This window comes from Lampetra planeri, chromosome 43 (genome assembly GCF_965212315.1).
Source record: "Lampetra planeri chromosome 43, kcLamPlan1.2.h2, whole genome shotgun sequence".
Classification (NCBI taxonomy): domain Eukaryota; kingdom Metazoa; phylum Chordata; class Hyperoartia; order Petromyzontiformes; family Petromyzontidae; genus Lampetra; species Lampetra planeri.
In genome coordinates, this window is record NC_136149.1 from 6,607,488 (window position 1) to 6,623,568 (window position 16,081).

At 51.7% G+C, this 16,081-nt stretch overlaps 2 protein-coding genes across 4 annotated transcripts; both read right to left on the minus strand.

Moving 5' to 3' along the window:
* Nucleotides 1-1,080: 1,080 nt before the first annotated feature.
* LOC144732650 (uncharacterized) lies at nucleotides 1,081-2,404 on the minus strand. Of its 2 annotated transcripts, none has more exons than XM_078614167.1 (3): nucleotides 2,322-2,404; nucleotides 1,613-1,780; nucleotides 1,081-1,312 (listed from the first exon to the last, which is right to left on the minus strand). In XM_078614167.1, the coding sequence occupies exons 2-3, from the start codon at nucleotides 1,769-1,771 to the stop codon at nucleotides 1,118-1,120; spliced, it is 354 nt and encodes a 117-aa protein (XP_078470293.1). In that variant the 5' UTR covers nucleotides 1,772-1,780; nucleotides 2,322-2,404; the 3' UTR covers nucleotides 1,081-1,117. The 2 variants fall into 2 exon arrangements, with proteins under 2 accessions (XP_078470293.1, XP_078470291.1); XM_078614165.1 differs by having other exon boundaries at nucleotides 1,613-1,798; nucleotides 2,322-2,376.
* Nucleotides 2,405-9,473: 7,069 nt separating this feature from the next.
* On the minus strand, nucleotides 9,474-10,798 carry LOC144732651 (uncharacterized). Of its 2 annotated transcripts, none has more exons than XM_078614169.1 (3): nucleotides 10,716-10,798; nucleotides 10,007-10,174; nucleotides 9,474-9,705 (listed from the first exon to the last, which is right to left on the minus strand). In XM_078614169.1, the coding sequence occupies exons 2-3, from the start codon at nucleotides 10,163-10,165 to the stop codon at nucleotides 9,511-9,513; spliced, it is 354 nt and encodes a 117-aa protein (XP_078470295.1). In that variant the 5' UTR covers nucleotides 10,166-10,174; nucleotides 10,716-10,798; the 3' UTR covers nucleotides 9,474-9,510. The 2 variants fall into 2 exon arrangements, with proteins under 2 accessions (XP_078470295.1, XP_078470294.1); XM_078614168.1 differs by having other exon boundaries at nucleotides 10,007-10,192; nucleotides 10,716-10,770.
* Between the last annotated feature and the right edge of the window lie 5,283 nt (nucleotides 10,799-16,081).

Genomic DNA, 16,081 nt, shown 5'->3' on the forward strand with positions numbered 1-16,081 from the left:
GGCATTTCGCCGGTTTAAACTTTTACTTAGCCGAACGCATCCGCAAGAACATCCCTCTTAATCGCTGGAGGTGTTCCTCAAAGGTTTCACTGAAAACAATGACATTGTCAAGATAAATTAAGCAAGTATCCCATTGCAGGCCCGACAAAACCAATTCCATAAGGCGCTGAAACGTCGCGGGAGTGGAGTGGAGTCCCATGGGCAACCAATTAAACTGGAACAGGCCCCCTGGGGTCCGGAATGCTGTCTTAGGTTTAGACTCATCGTCGAGTGGCAGCTGCCAGAATCCCGACAGTAAGTCAAGTGTAGAAAAATGCCGCGTCCCGGACAATGCGTCCAGGGACTCGTCCATTCTGGGGAGCGGATACGCGTCGGCCACGGAGATTTTATTCAGGCGACGGAAATCTACACAAAATCGCAAGGACCCGTCTTGCTTTTTAACCAGAACGATAGGTGCTCCCCACGGACTGGATGAGGGTGAAATGATGTCGGCCGTCAGCATGTCATTGACGGCCGATTGAACGTGTTCCTTCTCGGCAGGACTCAGCCGGAAGGGATTCTGCCGGACTGGTGCTGCATTTGCATAGCGACCTGATACGTGACTTTTTCAGCTCGTTTACCACGAGCTCAGCTTTGGGGGGCATTCACTGCAGATTCTCGCGTTTTCACATCAATTCACAGGTTTAGCCTCAATGAGCACACCGGAAGAAAACCTTCCATTTAAATCACTCGCCAGGCGTGAGACTGGAAATTTTTATGTTGCATTTTCTTTCCAAGATCCCATACATCTTAAACGGAAACGTTACACCTATTTGTCTGGAATAAAACACATTTCAGGGATGTACCTGTTTTCGGAGAGCAAACGGGTGTTAAGTGCCACCCAAGACAGACCTATTTTGAAACAGTACATAGGCCGATTTTGCCAAACATCTGTGAGGATAATACATGCTCGTTGCTCTTTGTGGCCAACAAACCTAGGGAGTACCATTAAGCCCACCGCCATTGCCCGTAACCAAATTTGCATCACGAAAAGAGCCAGCCACAACCACTGCTCGCCGATTCAACAAGACCAGGAACAACCAGTTTGCCAGAGATTTTATTCATATTTTAAAGGCATTTATTTTGGTTCATCAGCAACAATGGGCGTGCCACGGGGCCCCTTGGTGAGGAACACGCGCTCATGGAACGGGGCATGGCCGGCCACGAGAATCCGCGTCCACGTGGCCATGAACGCTTGGAAGTCCACGCTGGCGCCTTGGTTCTCATGAAGATCCCCCATGATCTTGCGCACTTCATCCGGGTGGCAGGCGCCCTGCAGTAGTGACAGTTTGTTACAGGCAATACACCAATAACTCTGCTCAGTGCTGTAGGAGCAACAATCAACGTGCGATGGTGGCCATTAAAAGCCGTCAAAATCAACCCCTAGCAGTGGCTACACGCGCTCGAGCAACGGACTCGAGCGCCGGCTCGAGCCTTCGCGGCTACAGGCCGTTGGGCTCCCACAGTGCGCGATCTCAGGGCCGAACAGCTGTGCGATGAGACGCAGTCGGTGACGCGAACTGCTCAAGAAACCCGTGCGCAGTGCGCCGCGCGAAGCCCGCTGGAAACCCACCGCCAGGTAGGGCCGCATGTGCTTCACGAGCAGTTTCTGCAGCACGTGCTTCCTCATGGAGATGCTCCCCGCGCCTCCTTCACAGCTGGCGCAGAACTCGCGCACGAAGATGTCCATGACAGCGCTCAAATCCTCCATGGCGGCAGCAGACGAAGGCATCACGAGGTTCTTTAAATGAACACGTACCTCATTACAACGATGAAGGAAACGGAAAAAACAAAAACCACAATCACCCGCATATCGCCTTTAGACTTGTGAGAATCTATTCAAGGCCAGCACACCACACGAGGTGGTTGGCCAGCACTACGCCCGTCCACCTTTGTCCTTTTAGAAAAGTTCACAACCACACCGTCTCATTTGGCGGCCAAGTCGACCAAAGGAAGGCCCAGGACTGGTGAAGAATACTTCGTGATACTCGGCCAATACCTGCGCTCGGGTCACCGAGTTCATGATCCCAGCACGCCAACCGCTACACTACCGCTCACATTACACACGCGTATACAATCTACACAGGTTAACTCAAAGGTGCAACCCTCCACAGAATACGAATATTTCTTTCTGGAGACAGCCGCGAGATTAAGTGGCTTTTTTAAACAAATCAGGACCCAGACTTGAGCAGCTGCCTCCATCTCGAACCAACGCGACAAATCCACGGATGCCGTCTCCACGGGGTCCCGCCGCATTCAAGACGCCAATAAACGGCACTCACCAGGATGTAAAGACCACCAGCGACCACAAAAGTCCTCTCGCGTGGGGCTTAAATACTCACCTATGCTGGCGACGTCACCAATTACCGCATTCACCTGTGTTGGTGACGTCACTGATCATTGTCTGCACCTGTGCTGTGGATGTCAATCATCATCGTATCGACCTGCTTTAGTCACGTCACATGACTCATCGAGTCTCCGTGTGCAAATCTGACCAATCCCGCGCGTCCGCTCATTCAGACGAATCCCTTATGCGTGCGGGGTAATGGTGATGATGGATGCAGTGACAATGATGATTGATAATGAGAAGGAGGAGGGTGGCTGAGTTTGACTTTTTCTGTGATGTTCACTATTGTTGTGAAGACGCCACTCACCGTTCTTGCCGGGAAACTTGATCACAAATCCAATGCGAGTCACGATAGCTTCTAAATTAATCTACTTGAGCCGATTCAGGCGACAAGTAACGCATTCAACATTTATTTTAGTGCAATGTATTTTGGATTTCTCGTGACGAAATTGTTTTGGTCAGATTTCTATTTTATTTATTCAGTACTTTCATTGACAAGAACATTTCGGTGATCCAGGTCACTTGCAAATGAGACTTTATCCTGGGTTCTTGGAGTTTTCATCTCATCTGGTTAAATAAAATACATTTCACTTTTCTAATGTTTTGATTCGTGTGGTGTTGATTCACCATACTTCACCACTGTGGTAAATCGGTGTTGGTGAATGACGCAGTTGTTTCTGGTGAGATTACTGTTTGCTTTATTCTGTACTTTAATTATTATTATTATTGTTATTTAGCTGATCTAGGTCACTTCCAAATTAGACTTTATCCTGGTCTCTTGGATTTTTCATCGCATCTGGTTAAACAAAAGACATTTAAATTGATGATTGACCATCCTTCACCACTGTGGTAAATCGGTGTTGGTGAATGGGATGAGGGGTAGGGGAAGGCTGGGCCATTTGAGTAGTTGCCTAATGTCCCTGAAATCCAGACAGATCTCGCACTCTTGCCCCTCAAACACCGCACTGGGATTGGCACCATGCGGCTGCACATCGAGTGGAAATGGGGCTCTGAGCAGTGGCGCCACCAGAGCGCGGCCTCTCGACTTTCAGCCTTCAGCAACAAAATGTCTGAAACCTTCCCCTTGGTCAGACTCCGGAACCCATACCAATTCACGTGCCAGAACCGCATTATTCAACCCATTTATCCTTCGGCGTCATCAACATTCATCGCGAACTTACCGAAATGAGAACCCCGCGTGCATTACAGACGCTGCTGGCACGATTTTGCGTTTCCTGCAGGACTCATTAAACTGCCACATTGTTTTTTTGTTGTTGCAACAAACATTCCACACCTTTTTAAATCCTTTATATTAAGTTCGCTTGCTTGCTTACGACCGTGTAAATCTTTCGGTCGTTTTTTAACCCACTTCCCGTGATCCAATCGAGCTGACATTTTCCACACAGACTCGTTGTGCGTGACAATTAATGTTCGTGAAACATTTTTTTCCAAAATTTGACACTTTTTAGGCAAAAAAATTTCTTTTACATTTATTCAAATAGAACTCATTCATGGCTTTGGCTGAACGTCACAGTGTAGGAGCCCAGAGCGTGACACCTCCGCAGGCCGTGGCGGAGTAGTGCAGTTGGTAGCGCCCTCGCTTCCCATGCCAAAGGTCGCGGGATCGATCCCCGCGTCCTCCACAGGCGAATATTTTTTTTTACATTTATTCAAATAGAACTCATTCATGGCTTTGGCTGAACGTCACAGTGTAGGAGCCCAGAGCATGACAACTCCACAGGTCCTGGCGGAGTAGCGCAGTTGGTTGCGCCCTCGCTTCCCATGCCAAAGGTCGCAGGATCGATCCCCGCGTCCTCCACAGGCGAATATATTTTTAAATCCTTTATTAAATCCTTTATATTAAGTTCACTTGCTTGCTTGCGTGCTTATGACCGTACAAATCTTTCGGTCGTTTTTTAACCCACTTCCCGTGATCCAATCGAGTTGACATTTTCCACACAGACTCGTTGTGCGTGACAATTAATGTTCGTGAAAATTTTTTCCTAAATTTTACACTTTTTAGGCAAGAAACATTTATTTTACATGTATTCAAATAGAACTCATTCATGGCTTTGGCTGAACGTCACAGTGTAGGAGCCCAGAGCGTGACACCTCCACAGGCCGTGGCGGAGTAGTGCAGTTGGTAGCGCCCTCGCTTCCCATGCCAAAGGTCGCGGGATCGATCCCTGCGTCCTCCACAGGCGAATATATTATTAAATCCTTTATATTAAGTTCACTTGCGCGCTTACGACCGTGCAAATCTTTCGGTCGTTTTTTAACCCACTTCCCGTGATCCAATCGAGCTGACATTTTGCACACAGACTCGTTGTGCGTGACAATGGTCGTGAAATTTTTTTCCAAAATTTGACACTTTTTAAGACAAAAATATTATATTTAATTACCAATTGCTTAATGGTGGCATGCAATCATCTGACCCATAGGTGGCAGCCATCTCAAGCCAGAGGACGAGAGGACTCTAGCCGCCACGCATATAAAGGATTTATAGTGAAAAACTTTGTTTTTACGGGTTATACGTGTTCAATATTGTGACTTCGGTCACCTTTCATTCGTAATCATTGTGATGTTTCCCAGCTGTGTGCCTCGAGCAGAGATCTCCAGGTGAATATGTAGTATAGTAAACTACGGCGGGAGACCACTTGACGGGTAACACACTTTATTAACACTTGGTTGCCACAATAACACGTGTGGTCACTACAGCTCACGCTACACGTTCCACATGACACGTGTGGTTACTACAGCTCAAGCTACACGTTCCACCCGGCTACACACACACGGGCATTCCAGCCCCGTAGCATCCGGGGGAACCTCTAGACCCACCCCAGCTTGGGTATGGGTTACGACCACTGGGTCCCGCTGCCCGGTCCTCACACGGACGTCCGGCCCCCGGGTCCCAAGATCCAGCCTCTGAGCCACACAGGGCCCCGGTCCTTACAAGGACAGCGGGACTAGGTGTCTCAGGGCCTTATCTCTTCCTCCTCCATCTTCACTGGTCACCAACAACTCCCCGAGCGCCCGTGCGCACCACCTTATATAGCCCTCCACTCCAAGGAGACGGAGCCTATGCGGACCGCGATGTGAGCACCCACCCTAGTCGACCAATCATCACGCGCTGCCACACGATCCCTTCTTCCAGCTTGTGTCAGCGCACATAATCAATCACCACGCGCTGCCACATGATCCATCACTGTCAGCGCGCGTCACCAACACATAGCCAATCACCATCACATAACCCATGACCCCGCGCTGACCTACGATCCCTCACCGTCAGCGCGTTACCAACACACAGCCAATCACCACGTGCTACCCCACAATCCCTACTGCCAGCGCGTATCACCACTACATCACCCCCCCCCCCCACATAGCTCGCAGCAAGCCCGGCTGCCAAACAACAACAAAACAACAACAAAAAACCCCACTCCCCAAGTGTGCCCCATAACACAACAACAACACAACACAACAACAACCTATGTACAAACCGACGAGCAACACAATAAAAGTTATTCCGAAAAAAAAACGTGTCCAGTGTCTCCTTGACTACCGATCCCCCTTCCGCACGCTCCTTGAATGGGTGATAAAGCGGTCGAGCGGACGGGGAACGTAGTGACGAGACGCTCCGGCCGCGTCGGCCCGCATCCCCACCCCATTTATTCGGTCAGGAAAAGTTGTACGACCTAGCGCGAGTCCGCCTGGCCGGTCCGTCGTACGGGACGAGACGCTGTCGACCGTCCGGTGCCTCCGGCAGCCCGGGAAGGCACGGTTCGGGCCTGGAAGAACCGGCCGTGCTGCGGGGATCCGGTCGCCGGTGGTCGGCAGCCGTCAGTTCCAAGACACCTGGGAGCGGATCAGGCGAAAACATGTGAGGATCAGGCGAAAAAATTTCCCTCCCCGGGTCGTCGGTCACATCACATGCTCGGTCATCACGTCACAAAGGAAGGCCATATGGTGGCGAGAACGGTTTCAGTCGGGAGGGGTGAACGTACCACCGGCGCTTTCCCCATTTTATCTGAACACACTGGGGGCGTGCAACCTGCACGACCTCCACGGGTCCCCGCCATGACCTCAACAATTTAGGCGCCGTAGCCAAAGGTGCATGAGGGCAGTGCAGCCAGGCCCTATCGCCCGGTTTCCAATCGTGCACGGACACCTTCTGTGCTGGCAAGCGCTCGTTGGCGACTTGCCGAGATCTCGAATTAAGCCATGCGGCCTCCCGTGCCTCGGCGAGTTTAGCAATGTTAAATTTAATATGGTCGGCCAATTTGGAATTAGGCCGTGGCACGGAAAGTCCCAGCTGAGTCTCCATGGGCGGATCGGCCTCTCGACCATACATCAGATAAAATGGGGAAAACCCCGTAGCTGCATGGGGGGCCATTCTATACGCGGCGAGGACCCCCGGGACCTGCAAGTCCCAGTCAACCTGTGCCTCGCACACCTGCTGGCACAACATGGAGGTTAAAGTCCTGGGGAGTCGCTCCACCATCCCGTCAGTCTGTGGGTGGTACGGGGAGGTACGCACCTTTTTAGTACCCAAAAGTTCGCACACCTCCTGCAGCAATTTACTCGAAAAATTATTTCCCTGGTCGGTCAGCAAGCGTTCGGGAGCCCCCTTGTCCAAGACGTAGCCTTGGACATAAGCGTCCGCCACGGCCGCCGCTGACTGGTTGGCGAGTGGCCACGCCATAGGCCATCGGGTAAAGTATTCCACACCAACCAACAGGTACTTGTTACCCCTAGGCGTGACAGGAAAAGGCCCCAAAATATCCAGCGCAACGAGCTCGTTGGTGCGCGAGACCTGAATAGACTGCAGCTGTGGATTTGGCGCAACGGGCGGTGGTTTCCGTTTGGCGCAATTCACACACCCCTTCAGTATATTGACCACATCGCTCCCCATCCCCGGCCAATAATAGTCACGCTGGAGCAGAGCAAGCGTTTTGTTTACCCCCAGATGTAAGAGGCGTTCGTGTGCGGCCAAAACAACTTTGCCCCGCATAGCGGAAGGCACGCCGAGTGCGTGCCGCCGGGACATATTGTCCCACCTCATTAGCAGGCCCTGCTTGAGCAGCCAGGAGCCAGCCCGTGTTCGACCCTCCTCGGGACCCCCGCGCTACGACGCAACGCGAGCAGGGAGCTGTCAGCCATCTGGAGTCGGCCCCACTCAACGAGAGACAGTGAGAGTAGCGAGTCCCCGCCCGCAGGGGTAGCGGGAACGTCAACCATCGGCGCATTCATGGCCGCGACCAACTCACTCTCGGGCACAGCACCTGGCGGTTTACAGCCCGCCGACCCTATCAAGCACGCACATTCAGGACTAGGCGACAACCGCGACAGGGCATCCGCGTTGGAGTGGCGCAACCCCTTACGGTAAGTGGTCGTAAATTGATAGTCCTGGAGGACTTCCAACCACCGTGACAATTGGCCCGAGGGTTGGGCGACCCTCAATGAATACTGAAGCGCCGCGTGGTCCGTCCGGACCGTAAAATGACGGCCATAGAGATAAGGTCGAAATTGCTGCACAAAAAAAACAATAGTCAGCAACTCGCGACGGGTGATGCAGTAGCGCTGTTCCGCAGGCGACAAAACCCTGCTACCATAGGCGACCACCCGTTCAACTCCCCCAACGACCTGTGAGAGCACCCCCCCAATGCCCGTGTTACTAGCATCAGTATCCAGCAAGAAGGGACTCGTAAAGTCAGGGTAACGTAAGGGCGGGGCACCCACCAAGGCGTCCCGAAGGGAGCAGAACGCGGCCTCCTCCTCTAGCCCCCATCGAAACCTGACTCCTTTGGCTGTTAGAGCATGCAAGGGTTTGGCAATGGTGGCGAAATGCTCCACGAATCGGCGGTAGTATGACGCAAAACCAATGAAGCTGCGGACCTCAGAAACCGACATGGGCGTTGGCCATGAACTGACACAGTTCGTCTTCGTGGGATCGGTGGAGATCCCCGAAGAATCGACAATGTGGCCCAAGTACCTTACGGATTTCCGCAGAAGGTGGCATTTCGCCGGTTTAAACTTAAACTTAGCCGAACGCATCCGCAAGAACACCCCTCTTAATCGCTGGAGGTGTTCCTCAAAGGTTTTACTGAAAACAATGACATTGTCAAGATAAATTAAGCAAGTATCCCATTGCAGACCCGACAAAAACAATTCCATAAGGCGCTGAAACGTCGCGGGAGCGGAGTGGAGTCCCATGGGCAACCGATTAAACTGGAACAGGCCTCCTGGGGTCCGGAATGCTGTCTTAGGTTTAGACTCATCGTCGAGTGGCAGCTGCCAGAATCCCAACAGTAAGTCAAGTGTAGAAAAATACCGCGTCCCGGACAATGCGTCCAGGGACTCGTCCATTCTGGGGAGCGGATACGCGTCGGCCACGGAGATTTTATTCAGGCGACGGAAATCTACACAAAATCGCAAGGACCTGTCTTGCTTTTTAACCAGAACGATAGGTGCTCCCCACGGACTGGATGAGGGTGAAATGTCGGCCGTCAGCATGTCATTGACGGCCAATTGAACGTGTTCCTTCTCGGCAGGACTCAGCCGGAAGGGATTCTGCCGGACTGGTGCTGCATTTGCATAGCGACCTGATACGTGACTTTTTCAGCTCGTTTACCACGAGCTCAGCTTTGGGGGCATTCACTGCAGATTCTCGCGTTTTCACATCAATTCACAGGTTTAGCCTCAATGAGCACACCGGAAGAAAACCTTCCATTTAAATCACTCGCCAGGCGTGAGACTGGAAATTTTTATGTTGCATTTTCTTTCCAAGATCCCATACATCTTAAACGGAAACGTTACACCTATTTGTCTGGAATAAAATACATTTCAGGGATGTACCTGTTTTCGGAGAGCAAATGGGTGTTAAGTGCCACCCAAGACAGACCTATTTTGAAACAGTACATAGGCCGATTTTGCCAAACATCTGTGAGGATAATACATGCTCGTTGCTCTTTGTGGCCAACAAACCTAGGGAGTACCATTAAGCCCACCGCCATTGCCCGTAACCAAATTTGCATCACGAAAAGAGCCAGCCACAACCACTGCTCGCCGATTCAACAAGACCAGGAACAACCAGTTTGCCAGAGATTTTATTCATATTTTAAAGGCATTTATTTTGGTTCATCAGCAACAATGGGCGTGCCACGGGGCCCCTTGGTGAGGAACACGCGCTCATGGAACGGGGCATGGCCGGCCACGAGAATCCGCGTCCACGTGGCCATGAACGCTTGGAAGTCCACGCTGGCGCCTTGGTTCTCATGAAGATCCCCCATGATCTTGCGCACTTCATCCGGGTGGCAGGCGCCCTGCAGTAGTGACAGTTTGTTACAGGCAATACACCAATAACTCTGCTCAGTGCTGTAGGAGCAACAATCAACGTGCGATGGTGGCCATTAAAAGCCGTCAAAATCAACCCCTAGCAGTGGCTACACGCGCTCGAGCAACGGACTCGAGCGCCGGCTCGAGCCTTCGCGGCTACAGGCCGTTGGGCTCCCACAGTGCGCGATCTCAGGGCCGAACAGCTGTGCGATGAGACGCAGTCGGTGACGCGAACTGCTCAAGAAACCCGTGCGCAGTGCCGCCGCGCGAAGCCCGCTGGAAACCCACCGCCAGGTAGGGCCGCATGTGCTTCACGAGCAGTTTCTGCAGCACGTGCTTCCTCATGGAGATGCTCCCCGCGCCTCCTTCACAGCTGGCGCAGAACTCGCGCACGAAGATGTCCATGACAGCGCTCAAATCCTCCATGGCGGCAGCAGACGAAGGCATCACGAGGTTCTTTAAATGAACACGTACCTCATTACAACGATGAAGGAAACGGAAAAAACAAAAACCACAATCACCCGCATATCGCCTTTAGACTTGTGAGAATCTATTCAAGGCCAGCACACCACACGAGGTGGTTGGCCAGCACTACGCCCGTCCACCTTTGTCCTTTTAGAAAAGTTCACAACCACACCGTCTCATTTGGCGGCCAAGTCGACCAAAGGAAGGCCCAGGACTGGTGAAGAATACTTCGTGATACTCGGCCAATACCTGCACTCGGGTCACCGAGTTCATGATCCCAGCACGCCAACCGCTACACTACCGCTCACATTACACACGCGTATACAATCTACACAGGTTAACTCAAAGGAGCAACCCTCCACAGAATACGAATATTTCTTTCTGGAGACAGCCGCGAGATTAAGTGGCTTTTTTAAACAAATCAGGACCCAGACTTGAGCAGCTGCCTCCATCTCGAACCAACGCGACAAATCCACGGATGCCGTCTCCACGGGGTCCCGCCGCATTCAAGACGCCAAGAAACGGCACTCACCAGGATGTAAAGACCACCAGCGACCACAAAAGTCCTCTCGCGTGGGGCTTAAATACTCACCTATGCTGGCGACGTCACCAATTACCGCATTCACCTGTGTTGGTGACGTCACTGATCATTGTCTGCACCTGTGCTGTGGATGTCAATCATCATCGTATCGACCTGCTTTAGTCACGTCACATGACTCATCGAGTCTCCGTGTGCAAATCTGACCAATCCCGCGCGTCCGCTCATTCAGACGAATCCCTTATGCGTGCGGGGTAATGGTGATGATGGATGCAGTGACAATGATGATTGATAATGAGAAGGAGGAGGGTGGCTGAGTTTGACTTTTTCTGTGATGTTCACTATTGTTGTGAAGACGCCACTCACCGTTCTTGCCGGGAAACTTGATCACAAATCCAATGCGAGTCACGATAGCTTCTAAATTAATCTACTTGAGCCGATTCAGGCGACAAGTAACGCATTCAACATTTATTTTAGTGCAATGTATTTTGGATTTCTCGTGACGAAATTGTTTTGGTCAGATTTCTATTTTATTTATTCAGTACTTTCATTGACAAGAACATTTCGGTGATCCAGGTCACTTGCAAATGAGACTTTATCCTGGGTTCTTGGAGTTTTCATCTCATTTGGTTAAATAAAATACATTTCACTTTTCTAATGTTTTGATTCGTGTGGTGTTGATTCACCATACTTCACCACTGTGGTAAATCGGTGTTGGTGAATGACGCAGTTGTTTCTGGTGAGATTACTGTTTGCTTTATTCTGTACTTTAATTATTATTATTATTGTTATTTAGCTGATCTAGGTCACTTCCAAATTAGACTTTATCCTGGTCTCTTGGATTTTTCATCGCATCTGGTTAAACAAAAGACATTTAAATTGATGATTGACCATCCTTCACCACTGTGGTAAATCGGTGTTGGTGAATGGGATGAGGGGTAGGGGAAGGCTGGGCCATTTGAGTAGTTGCCTAATGTCCCTGAAATCCAGACAGATCTCGCACTCTAGCCCCTCAAACACCGCACTGGGATTGGCACCATGCGGCTGCACATCGAGTGGAAATGGGGCTCTGAGCAGTGGCGCCACCAGAGCGCGGCCTCTCGACTTTCAGCCTTCAGCAACAAAATGTCTGAAACCTTCCCCTTGGTCAGACTCCGGAACCCATACCAATTCACATGCCAGAACCGCATTATTCAACCCATTTATCCTTCGGCGTCATCAACATTCATCGCGAACTTACCGAAATGAGAACCCCGCGTGCATTACAGACGCTGCTGTCACGATTTTGCGTTTCCTGCAGGACTCATTAAACTGCCACATTGTTTTTTGTTGTTGCAACAAACATTCCACACCTTTTTAAATTCATTATATTAAGTTCGCTTGCTTGCTTGCTTACGACCGTGTAAATCTTTCGGTCGTTTTTTAACCCACTTCCCGTGATCCAATCGAGCTGACATTTTCCACACAGACTCGTTGTGCGTGACAATTAATGTTCGTGAAACATTTTTTCCAAAATTTTACACTTTTTAGGCAAAACAAATTTATTTTACATTTATTCAAATAGAACTCATTCATGGCTTTGGCTGAACGTCACAGTGTAGGAGCCCAGAGCGTGACACCTCCGCAGGCCGTGGCGGAGTAGCGCAGTTGGTAGCGCCCTCGCTTCCCATGCCAAAGGTCGCGGGATCGATCCCCGCGTCCTCCACAGGCGAATAATTTTTTTTACATTTATTCAAATAGAACTCATTCATGGCTTTGGCTGAACGTCACAGTGTAGGAGCCCAGAGCGTGACACCTCCACAGGCCCTGGCGGAGTAGCGCAGTTGGTAGCGCCCTCGCTTCCCATGCCAAAGGTCGCAGGATCGATCACCGCGTCCTCCACAGGCGAATATATTTTTAAATCCTTTATTAAATCCTTTATATTAAGTTCACTTGCTTGCTTGCGTGCTTATGACCGTACAAATCTTTCGGTCGTTTTTTAACCCACTTCCCGTGATCCAATCGAATTGACATTTTCCACACAGACTCGTTGTGCGTGACAATTAATGTTCGTGAAAATTTTTTCCTAAATTTTACACTTTTTAGGCAAGAAACATTTATTTTACATGTATTCAAATAGAACTCATTCATGGCTTTGGCTGAACGTCACAGTGTAGGAGCCCAGAGCGTGACACCTCCACAGGCCGTGGCGGAGTAGTGCAGTTGGTAGCGCCCTCGCTTCCCATGCCAAAGGTCGCGGGATCGATCCCTGCATCCTCCACAGGCGAATATATTATTAAATCCTTTATATTAAGTTCACTTGCGCGCTTACGACCGTGCAAATCTTTCGGTCGTTTTTTAACCCACTTCCCGTGATCCAATCGAGCTGACATTTTGCACACAGACTCGTTGTGCGTGACAATGGTCGTGAAATTTTTTTCCAAAATTTGACACTTTTTAAGACAAAAATATTATATTTAATTACCAATTGCTTAATGGTGGCATGCAATCATCTGACCCATAGGTGGCAGCCATCTCAAGCCAGAGGACGAGAGGACTCTAGCCGCCACGCATGTAAAGGATTTATAGTGAAAAACTTTGTTTTTACGGGTTATACGTGTTCAATATTGTGACTTCGGTCACCTTTCATTCGTAATCATTGTGATGTTTCCCAGCTGTGTGCCTCGAGCAGAGATCTCCAGGTGCATATGTAGTATAGTAAACTACGGCGGGAGACCACTTGACGGGTAACACACTTTATTAACACTTGGTTGCCACAATAACACGTGTGGTCACTACAGCTCACGCTACACGTTCCACCCGACACGTGTGGTTATTACAGCTCACGCTACACGTTCCACCCGACACGTGTGGTTACTACAGCTCAAGCTACACGTTCCACCCGGCTACACACACACGGGCATTCCAGCCCCGTAGCATCCGGGGGAACCTCTAGACCCACCCCAGCTTGGGTATGGGTTACGACCACTGGGTCCCGCTGCCCGGTCCTCACACGGACGTCCGGCCCCCGGGTCCCAAGATCCAGCCTCTGAGCCACACAGGGCCCCGGTCCTTACAAGGACAGCGGGACTAGGTGTCTCAGGGCCCTATCTCTTCCTCCTCCGTCTTCCGTCTTCACTGGTCACCAACAACTCCCCGAGCGCCCGCGCGCACCACCTTATATAGCCCTCCACTCCAAGGAGACGGAGCCTATGCGGACCGCGATGTGAGCACCCACCCTAGTCGACCAATCATCACGCGCTGCCACACGATCCCTTCTTCCAGCTTGTGTCAGCGCACATAATCAATCACCACGCGCTGCCACATGATCCATCACTGTCAGCGCGCATCACCAACACATAGCCAATCACCATCACATAACCCATGACCCCGCGCTGACCTACGATCCCTCACCGTCAGCGCGTCACCAACACACAGCCAATCACCACGTGCTACCCCACAATCCCTACTGCCAGCGCGTATCACCACTACATCACCCCCCCCACATAGCTCGCAGCAAGCCCGGCTGCCAAACAACAACAAAACAACAACAAAAAACCCCACTCCCCAAGTGTGCCCCATAACACAACAACAACACAACACAACAACAACCTATGTACAAACCGACGAGCAACACAATAAAAGTTATTCCGAAAAAAAAAACGTGTCCAGTGTCTCCTTGACTACCGATCCCCCTTCCGCACGCTCCTTGAATGGGTGATAAAGCGGTCGAGCGGACGGGGAACGTAGTGACGAGACGCTCCGGCCGCGTCGGCCCGCATCCCCACCCCATTTATTCGGTCAGGAAAAGTTGCACGACCTAGCGCGAGTCCGCCTGGCCGGTCCGTCGTACGGGACGAGACGCTGTCGACCGTCCGGTGCCTCCGGCAGCCCGGGAAGGCACGGTTCGGGCCTGGAAGAACCGGCCGTGCTGCGGGGATCCGGTCGCCGGTGGTCGGCAGCAGTCAGTTCCAAGACACCTGGGAGCGGATCAGGCGAAAACATGTGAGGATCAGGCGAAGAAATTTCCCTCCCCGGGTCGTCGGTCACATCACATGCTCGGTCATCACGTCACAAAGGAAGGCCATATGGTGGTGAGAACGGTTTCAGTCGGGAGGGGTGAACGTACCACCGGCGCTTTCCCCATTTTATCTGAACACACTGGGGGCGTGCAACCCGCACGACCTCCACGGGTCCCCGCCATGACCTCAACAATTTAGGCGCCGTAGCCAAAGGTGCATGAGGGCAGTGCAGCCAGGCCCTATCGCCCGGTTTCCAATCGTGCACGGACACCTTCTGTGCTGGCAAGCGCTCGTTGGCGACTTGCCGAGATCTCGAATTAAGCCATGCGGCCTCCCGTGCCTCGGCGAGTTTAGCAATGTTAAATTTAATATGGTCGGCCAATTTGGAATTAGGCCGTGGCACGGAAAGTCCCAGCTGAGTCTCCATGGGCGGATCGGCCTCTCGACCATACATCAGATAAAATGGGGAAAACCCCGTAGCTGCATGGGGGGCCATTCTATACGCGGCGAGGACCCCCGGGACCTGCAAGTCCCAGTCAACCTGTGCCTCGCACACCTGCTGGCACAACATGGAGGTTAAAGTCCTGGGGAGTCGCTCCACCATCCCGTCAGTCTGTGGGTGGTACGGGGAGGTACGCACCTTTTTAGTACCCAAAAGGTCGCACACCTCCTGCAGCAATTTACTCGAAAAATTCTTTCCCTGGTCGGTCAGCAAGCGTTCGGGAGCCCCCTTGTCCAAGACGTAGCCTTGGACATAAGCGTCCGCCACGGCCGCCGCTGACTGGTTGGCGAGTGGCCACGCCATAGGCCATCGGGTAAAGTATTCCACACCAACCAACAGGTACTTGTTACCCCTAGGCGTGACAGGAAAAGGCCCCAAAATATCCAGCGCAACGAGCTCGTTGGTGCGCGAGACCTGAATAGACTGCAGCGGTGGATTTGGCGCAACGGGCGGTGGTTTCCGTTTGGCGCAATTCACACACCCCTTCAGTATATTGACCACATCGCTCCCCATCCCCGGCCAATAATAGTCACGCTGGAGCAGAGCAAGCGTTTTGTTTACCCCCAGATGTAAGAGGCGTTCGTGTGCGGCCAAAACAACTTTGCCCCGCATAGCGGAAGGCACGACGAGTGCGTGCCGCCGGGACATATTGTCCCACCTCATTAGCAGGCCCTGCTTGAGCAGCCAGGAGCCAGCCCGTGTTCGACCCTTCCTCAGGACTCCCGCCCTACGACGCAACGCGAGCAGGGAGCTGTCAGCCATCTGGAGTCGGCCCCACTCAACGAGAGACAGTGAGAGTAGCGAGTCCCCGCCCGCAGGGGTAGCGGGAACGTCAACCATCGGCGTATTCATGGCCG